Raw genomic sequence first — 9,440 nt, 5'->3', positions numbered from 1 at the left:
TTAATAGTAAATAATAACAATATTCTAAACATGGTTTGGTAACTACCTCTATTATCTTCCAACCTTATCTTTATCATAATTTGATATATTTATTAAGATGCTGTATATCTGGTTTTCAAAGATTAAATGATAAAGGGGATAGTGAATGTCAATTTAAATATTTAATATAATATTTATTTATTGAATCAAACACCAAGTCTGTATGATAATAGTTATAATAGATTATTCATTTGTCTAGAATATACTCCTATAATTGTTTGAATTACAGTCTCCTTATCTGAATATTTTTTCTTATTAATATATATTTATATTTAATTATCTTTTTACTATCATAATTATTTTCAAATGTTTTAACTTTTTTGAAAATCCTTGTAAGCATGACTTAAATTATCAGTATTAAAATTACTCATTGCTTACTTAAGTTGTAAAGATTACTTAAAACATTAGTCACAGAACTCCAAAATCAGCCAAGCCCACTTTCCAGTCTTTAATTTTTTTTTTTTTTTTTAGATTATTTCATTACTTCTTAAATCAGTTAAATCATAGTTCTAAAAAAAATTATCCTACTTCATGTTAATCTAGTACAAGAACTGTTCAAGAAAAAAAATTTAATTAGAAAATGGTTTTGTAATGCTGCATCTCATATTAAATAAAACTTGGAACTGAGCTGAGAATTCTAGAGAAGATATGATTTTATTTATTATATTATTATTATTTACACTCACTAAAAAGGTTATAAATTACTGTTTCTTTCAAAATCAACTAAAAAAAAATGCAAAAATGATTATTCCATTTTTGGGTGATTTTTAGGCAACATCTAGAGATAAAATCAAACCAAAATACAAAATCCGCAAATTTGATATGGTTTATTCAAGTTTTTTGTAATACAATTATTTAGTATCTTGATTTCATTTAATTTATTCTGGAAGATTTTGTTTTCAATCTTCAGGACTGAAGTAGAGCTAAAGTTTCATTGAAAATGGTTTAATAGATTAACAAAGTGGAGTCCCAAAATATGTAAATCAATTCTTAAATCTTTATTGGTTAAAGAAGTAATGTATTTTTAACAACTCACTGGTATTCTTAATGTGTATACATAAAATATACAGACATAAAAAAAAAATTAACTAACTGAACAAAAGATAACAATAAAAATGTTATTAGTTAAACTAGTTGTTTTCTATTTTCTAATTTCCCGCTGCTGGAATTCATTTTGAACACTAGTATCATTAAATATTTAATAAAGAAAATTATGATTGTATTTTAAAAAATCAGATAAGAATTATTTTAGGTTATTAGGTGGGAAGATTCCTTTTCTTGACCAATAGTAATAATTGAATAAGTGGTACAGGACCTGATAGCTAAGCACATAGGGGTGAGGGTCACAGAACGCTTGGTTCAGAAGGTTGGGAGTTGAATTTCCTCCTGGGTCAGTCAATATTTATTTTTGGGGTGGCCCTAATCTGGGGCTGATGTCCCATTATGGTTTAAATTATTTTATAAAAATATATTTTCTTATTGATTTTTAAAGATTGGGATGTGTCGTACATTGACCCAGGATATAGTGAGCTCTTTTTTGGTAGCTTTAGATGATGTCCAATGATTAGGTCCAGACATAAGCTTATGGTTACCAAAGTTTTATAGAGATCTTAGTCTTCCAAGCTGTATCAGAAGTGTTCATCTATTGAGCTGTTTTCTTAAGTCAGAGAAGCTTAGGTTGGCTGCAGTTAACCTCCTTCTAATCTCAACAGCGGTGTCACTATCCTGGTTATTGTTTCCCCTGACTTAGGAACCTTTCCTGTTACCATGTATAGTGTATCTAAGATGAGTTTGCCTGTGGGTGAGGGAAGGGAGAAATGCACAGTGCCACACGTTTCACCTCCAACCTCCCCCTGTTCTCTCCACTAGGTCTGTTCCAACAACCACTTCTAACTGTATGGAGCATGCGTAGTACCTGTTTTTCCCTCCCAAATCCTATACTGCGCATGTTCTGTACAGTTCTGGATAGTCAGAAGTGGTTGTTTGAACAGACCTACTCATTTGACTGGACTACCTTTCCTTTCCTCTCCTTGACCTATTTCTGCAACTTTACAAACAGAAATACCTTGTATCAGTTTTTAACTTTTAAAACAAGTTTTCTGATTGTGTCTTCCAATGCAAGAAAAGCCTTATTTGCTGCCTTAAGATAGCCTCCCATGACGTCATCATAGGCCATCACAAAGGCCAAAAATTGGACTTTCAATTAAGTAAAATAAATATGATTAATTAAATTTAGTATGGCTGGTGATAAAAAAAAACAACTGATAAATCTAATTTTTTAAGAAAGTAGTTTAAAATCACAATAATCATTGTTATTCTTTTGGAGACATTTGATGAATTATCTTTGCATTATTTTTCAATTAATTTGCTTTAAAAATATGAACTAGAATGATTTTTTGAAAATTTTAAATTTGTCTCATGGAAAATTTGAATTATTTGATTTTTCCTACCACCAACCACATTTCCTTCATAATTTTTCTAGTTAGTTTGTGATATTTATTGAAATATTAAACCTTTCAATAATATTATGCTGATTTTGTGATAACTTTAGGAATAAAGAAAAATTAGATATTACAGAAGATGAACTATGGAAGGCCAAACATCTTTATGATTCAGCATTCCATCCTATTACTGGTGAAAAACAAGCTTTGGTTGGAAGAATGTCCTGTCAAGTTCCTGGAAATATGGCAATCAATGGTGGAATGATTACATATCATCAGTTAGTAAAGATTTTTTTTTTATTTATTCTATAAAACTGATATTGAATAATGTTCAATGAGTTCTTGGATTCTTTTCTTTTCATTTACTTATAAAAAAAAACAATTGTATCACCAATTATAAACCATTTAGAGAACAGTAGTAAAAACTGTGACAGGTTTCCAATTGAGAAAATTTCAACTTGAAAGTTCATTCTTAATACAGACATCTTTTTCTTTCCTAATAGATTCATTAATTTCCAAAACTTAATCATGAGGATTTTGAAAGATTTAAAAAAACATTGAAAATCTAATTGTTAAATGTTTTATATTCACTTTGCATTTCATAAAAGGTTTTATAAACATATTTATTACTATTTATCAAACTTTTATTTTGAAACCTAAATTTATCTTTTTAGGTCAACTTCTGCAGTTGTATTCTGGCAATGGATTAACCAGTCATTTAATGCAATTGTCAATTACACAAACCGCAGTGATGCAACAATGACTGTTACGTCAGTACATATATTTTTTATTATCATTCCTTGTTTTACTATCATAGCTCAAAATTTAAACTTGTTCTTTTTTTTTTATCAGTCAAATAGGTGTGGCTTATGTATGTGCTACAACCGGTGCTATAGTGACTGCATTGTATCTAAAGAAAAGGTTGCAGGTAATATTTTTAACTATTTCAAAAAAATATTAAACTTTTAATGTAGTAGACTCCTAGTAATGGAATAATAATGAACATTATGTATTATTCTCCCTCATTCTATTTAATAGTTTATTAGTTTTGTTATTATTTTATCAGTTATGTTTCTGTGTTTTAAAGCGAGCACATCCAATAATCAGGAGGTATGTTCCTTTTTTTGCTGTTGCTGCTGCTAACTGTATCAACATACCTATCATGAGGAATCAGTAAGTTACAGTTTAATAATTATATTTAAATTATTTAAATGCTTGTTAGCTCAGCTGGGAAAAATTCACTAGCTTATTAATGATAGACTAAGTATAATGATTGCCTGTTTTAGTGACTGAAAATTTTCTGTAATTCTCAATTGGGAACATTAGCCACTAGTGATTAAACTTCTTATTTTTCTTCTGGAATGGAAAAGGTACTATAGAGAAAAAATAGAAAAGAAAAAGACTTATTTTGATTTGAACACACAGAATGAATTGACCTTGCCTATCTGGCTGGAATAGATTGGTGGCCAGTAGGACCTCCAATTCATGACGATCAATGTTAGAAATGGCCAGCTGAGGGAGAGAAAATATATATATATATATATATATATATATATATATATATGTATATATATATTTATGCTTTTTACAACAAACTATCAACACAGTTCTGAAGGTTTGTTGGTTATTGTTCATATTATCAAGTTAATAATTTATATTCTAATAATCAAGACGACTGACTATTTTATATATTTTTTTCTTTGTTACAGAGAATTAAGGGAAGGAATACGAATATTTAATGAAAAGGATAAAGATATTGGAACATCTAAAATAGCTGCCAGATCAGCAACGGCTCAAGTTGTTTTTAGTAGAATTATTATGGCTATACCATCTTTGAGTAAGATTTATTTCATTTTGATTTTATTGTATTGAAAGTGTGCTATATATATAAATTTAATAAACTTAAATAAGTTTAAACTATATTATACATTTTATTCAAAAAGCTATATTAATTTATTAAAAGTCAATCTGATCAGTACATTATTATTTGTGCCTTTCAAAAATGACTAACTTCATAAAATCAGTCTATGTATTCAATATCAATCCTATAATAATTTAATAAATATTAAAGAGCAAAATGTGAATTTTAATAAACTTACATATTTGCCACATTTTCTGTTTTGAAATATATTATTAAATGTACTTTTCTTAAAACTGTAGAAATTAGATTCAGCCATTCTGTCCAAAGAAAGGCTTTTTAATCCTGAGAAATTCAATAAATAAGTGAAGGATCTCTTCATAAAAAAAAAAAAGGAGATAGAGAGAGAGAGAGAGAGAGAAAGAAAAAATACTCAAGGTATGTTTTTTTTTCTAAGCCCCATGTAGGGCCCATTGAGGTCATTGATAGGAAACAAATGGATTGAGGGTAAGCTCTTTTACTGCATTAAAAATGCACTTGAAGAGGGTACTAAGGAAAGTGGATATTTTGGATAAGAGGTGGTGTTGTGTGTTAGTCTAATTGTGTTGGGACACAATTCTTTTTTTTCTGATCCCTCTAAAACAGAATATAAATCATTAAATTACATTACATAATAGTTACATAACTCAGATTAGATACTACCTTTTTCTACTGTTGGTACTTTAAGGTATACAGTGAGATACTTAATTGAGGTTTGATGGGTCCTTTCTTTGAGAATTCGACTAGAAATATTTGGAGATTGGCAGATTCTGTCTGTTTATACAGACATCTTCATTCAATCAGCTGATCCCGTCAGCTGATATGGCCTGGGGTAGATGCACAATCCCCAGCACACTACCACACTGCTCCCGCACTCCGTATGCCAGAAATGGCAAGGGAAGGGGATATAAAAAAAAAAAAATATGGCCTGTCAACTAATATCATAGTAACAGCTGACTGTAACTCTCCTTCCCCCTGCCAGTTTACAAACATTCCTCTTAAACTCATTTATACACAAAAAAGAAAAGATATATAGAAATGCAATTGAAAAATACAATAATATTAATTAAATAGAACTAACATTTCTCTTGAAAATAATATAAGAGAAAATAAAACTTATATACAGAAATAAAACATAATACAATACATATATAACATAAAAAAAAAGACTTATTGACAGTCAAAACAGTACCTTAGTGGTGAAATAAACAAGACACATTAGACCAAAAAAAAACTTTACTATTTCACCAGAATGCCTCATATTACGTTTATATGCTGGTTTGAAAAAGAAAAACTTGCACACAAATATCTTCCAATGGTGAGGTAATGAAATTCCGGACCCTCATGATACTGCTGTCATTGGAAGCTTCAATTGTTCAATATGAACCGTATGTTTCTTTTTCGGTTCCTTTAAGCTCTTAATGGTAACAATATTGTTCTCTCCAATTACTATCACTGTAAACGGGCCCTCATACCGCTGTAGCTCTTTCCCTGTATTAGAACCCAGTTTGTGATATACTACCATCTATATCTATATCATCTATATACTACTTATTTTAACTTCTCCCATCAGGTCTTGAGCCACCCCACTCTTTTACATATTTCTTTCTCAATTTTGTCCATTACACTATTCCATAACTTATTCACGCCAAACTATTGCTGATGATTTCACCATCTCAAATTGCTGAACCTTGGTAATCCCAATGATGTCCCTGCAGACCAACAAAGATTTCAAAAGGGGCGGGCTGCAAGTAATCACTGAGTGTACTCCCTGACTCTTGAGATGTCCTGGGGATGTTGAGGCGCCATACTATCTCCAGGACTTGTATTTCCTTCCTGATTCTCTGCTGCTGTCGGACAAAAGCCTGTCGGGCACTGCATAAAACTGGAACCAATTCAACAGTGCTCGTAACACTACTTCTGCCATCTGTCTTGCACCGCATGTGCCTAGGCCAATTTAGTAAAGACGTCTATGACCGTGATTCATCTATAACCTTTCCATGTGAAGGAGTCTACTTGAAGATCACTGAGAGGAGTTTCTGTGGTAGGGATCCCGTCTTGCATCGTATCGTACTTAGTACTTAGGCACACATTGCAGTTTGTTTGTTTGGTTGTTTAGTGGCACCAAACTTCATTGGTTATCAACGCCATTTATATTTTATTTAATTTTGCTAATATTCGTTAAATTTTATTTATTTTTTGATTTGATTATTTTATTTATTTATTTTTAATTTTTTTTTATTTTATTTTTTTTTCTTCCGATCAAGTTATATTTCTGTCAGTATACCACAAGTATATGTGGTGTAACATGTGCAACATTTCGTTGAGTCGCTGGTGGTTTTTGCCTTGATGATACGCATGCTTCTCCTCCTTTTGTTGATGCGCTGCATCTCGGATTGTCTACACCATCATTGTACACTGGATAAACAAACAACCCACTCCAATTTGTTCCCTCCACCATAATTTTTTAATCTTGTTCTGGACATTTCCAACTTATAAATGGTGGTTCTTCCCAGGTTTAGATGTGTCTTTCAGCGCTCTGCATATCTCATCATCCTGAATGCTCAGTTGCAACCAGATCGTCGCTATGGTATTTGCTGTACTTTCAGTGGATCCAACATTCTCGTTTTCCAAACAATTTGGTACCTCTTATCATTTACACTCTTCCCCAGTACTTCTATTTCTGTTGGTCTTTTGTTGTGCAAGCTATCGTCTGTAGATGTATCTTCTGTTTGTTCTTCTTCTATTGGAGTCACCTCCTTCAGGAATTGCCTCATGACTCCAGACAAATCTCCCTGTTCTTCTTCAACTGTGTTGATCGTTATTATTGCACATGACAGCCAGTCTACATTTTCTTTGCCCGGCTTGTAGGCGATTTCCATGTTATATTGACTAAGCAATTCCTTTCATTGTGTAATTCTCATGGATGATTCCTATAGTTTACCCACCGATTGCAGTGGTCTATGGTCTGTATGAACCCTAAATCGTCTCCTGAACACACATGGCCAAAAAGGTTTCACCGCCAAAACTATCCCAAGTAGCACTGTACCGTGCTACCGCTTCTATAAGTCACCTACTGGCATATCTATGAGTCGCTCTCCTTTTTATGATAATTCTGCGCCTAGAGTGTACTCACTAGCGTTTGTGTAAATTCTCTATGGAAGTCTGGAAAAGCCAGCATTGGCTTCCTCTGTAACTGGTCTATACACTTCCGAACGTTATGCTCAACATCATGATATGTGCACATCTTGAGCAAGTTATTGAGGGGTACCAGGTACTTTGCCATATCAGGGACAAACCTGCGATAATAATTCAGTGCGCCTAACAGCCTGCAGATCCCTTTGATATCGGTTGGCATCTCTTGACGTTTTAAGGCCGCTTCTTTCTGACTATCTGGTATTACTCCCTCTTTGGAGATGGTGTGTCCCAAAAAGTTGATTTGCTCTTGTCCCAGTGTCGACTTCCCCTGGGATAGTTTTAGTCCGAATTCTCTCATCCTTCAAAATACACTTTAGAGATGCTCTACATGGTCAGCTTCTGATTTGATAAAAACCAAGAGATTGCCTAAATAGACTTGGTATACGGACTTATCCAACCTCTTCAGGAACTCGTCCATGAGTCTCTGAAATGTAATCTGTGCATTGTTTAGACCAAAGGGCATCCTCGTGAACTCATATTGGCCTCTTTTGAAGGTGAATCCCATTTTGGATTAGTCATCTGGATGCATTCTAATACGGTGATTGCTCGTCTTGAGGTCTAGTGTGCTAAAAATTTCTTCTCCACCTAATCTATCCAGAATATCCTCAAATGTAGGGATTGGATCTTTCACATAGCCCACAACAGAATGTTATAAGGTGATGTGCGTTCCACACTTATCCCTTGCTTCCTGAGGTTAAGTATCTCATCCCAAATATGCTTTAGGAGTGCCTGCGTATATAATCACTCCTTTACATATGTCACCCTGTCCTGCTTAAGCGGAATTTTGTGAACCATCCTTCCTGTCACTCCCAGCACCTCCCCTTGATTAAAAAAAATAACATCATACTTGTTCATGATGGAGTCTTTCCAACTTTCCGCCTGGGCCACTGCCCCTACTCCCACCCTTGAGTCCTCTACCACTCTGTGGCACTTATACTTTCTTCCCCTGATTCTAATTTTCCATCATCCCTGTTATTACTCACTCGTGCCCCCACTTCATCTAGTAAATCACAACCTATGATCATTTGGTAATCTCTTGGAATTGTTCCCACCACATGGAATATCAAATTCTTGCCCTTCCCACCTCATTTACCTAATTTCATTTCTATCTCCCCTTCTACGCTGCAGGACCCACCCAGAGTAACTAATTGGCATTTACATTCCTCAACACTCAATTTCTCCAGTGTTTTTGGCAATCTGATCCCAATCAGCTGACATGTCATCTGATATTGCTGACATATCATTTGATATTGTTAATATATATATATTATGTTTAAATATTTTTTTAATCACTCTACAATACTAGGACTAATTAGATGCATAGGAAGGGGATATAGTATTCCTAAAATGTTTAAATAAATTAATTAAAGACTGTTGTTTTTTTATTATTATTATTTTGAGGCAGGAAAGAAAAATCAATGCAATAATTTTCACATTTAGAAAAAAAAAAATGAAAACCAAATTTGTACTATTCTGTACAAAAATTTTGTGCAGTGCACACATCACACACCTTTCACTTTTCTCTCTTTTTTACCCATAAGATTCTTTGATATTTTGTATTTATCCATTGATTATTATTGCTAACGATGACAACTGTTTATTTTTTCAAAGAAACAAAATTAAAGGTACTTGAAAGAAAGATTTTTTAAAAATTTGTAATTTTAGATTTCTCAAACTGTGGATAAGACCTAGCTGATCTTAAATACTATTTCATTATACAATGACATGTTGAGTATAACCAAAATTGTTTGAGTTGTCTTTGAGAAAATCAAAAATATGTGAAAAAATCAGATCTATAAAGTGGGACTTTCGTTTGGAAAAAGGTGGATTTAAATAAAAAATTTGTAGTCATATCCCAGTTACAT

General features: G+C 32.6%; 1 protein-coding gene across 3 annotated transcripts in view; it reads left to right on the top strand.

Moving 5' to 3' along the window:
- Sfxn1-3 (Sideroflexin-1-3) overlaps positions 1 to 9,440 on the top strand; it is a 21,882-nt gene that overhangs the window by 5,209 nt on the left and 7,233 nt on the right. For all 3 annotated transcript variants that reach the window (XM_014416965.2, XM_014416966.3, XM_067045328.1), the window contains 5 exons: positions 2,591 to 2,758; positions 3,155 to 3,250; positions 3,333 to 3,408; positions 3,568 to 3,653; positions 4,190 to 4,317. In XM_014416965.2, the coding sequence (XP_014272451.1) occupies positions 2,591 to 2,758; positions 3,155 to 3,250; positions 3,333 to 3,408; positions 3,568 to 3,653; positions 4,190 to 4,317 (554 nt within the window). The remainder of the gene's footprint in view (positions 1 to 2,590; positions 2,759 to 3,154; positions 3,251 to 3,332; positions 3,409 to 3,567; positions 3,654 to 4,189; positions 4,318 to 9,440) is intronic.

This window comes from Halyomorpha halys, unplaced genomic scaffold (genome assembly GCF_000696795.3).
Source record: "Halyomorpha halys isolate HHAL.00 unplaced genomic scaffold, Hhal_1.1 Scaffold144.1, whole genome shotgun sequence".
Lineage (NCBI taxonomy): Eukaryota > Metazoa > Arthropoda > Insecta > Hemiptera > Pentatomidae > Halyomorpha > Halyomorpha halys.
The sequence above is the reverse complement of the archived record's forward strand: the minus strand, read 5'-3'. Positions and strand labels throughout refer to the sequence as shown.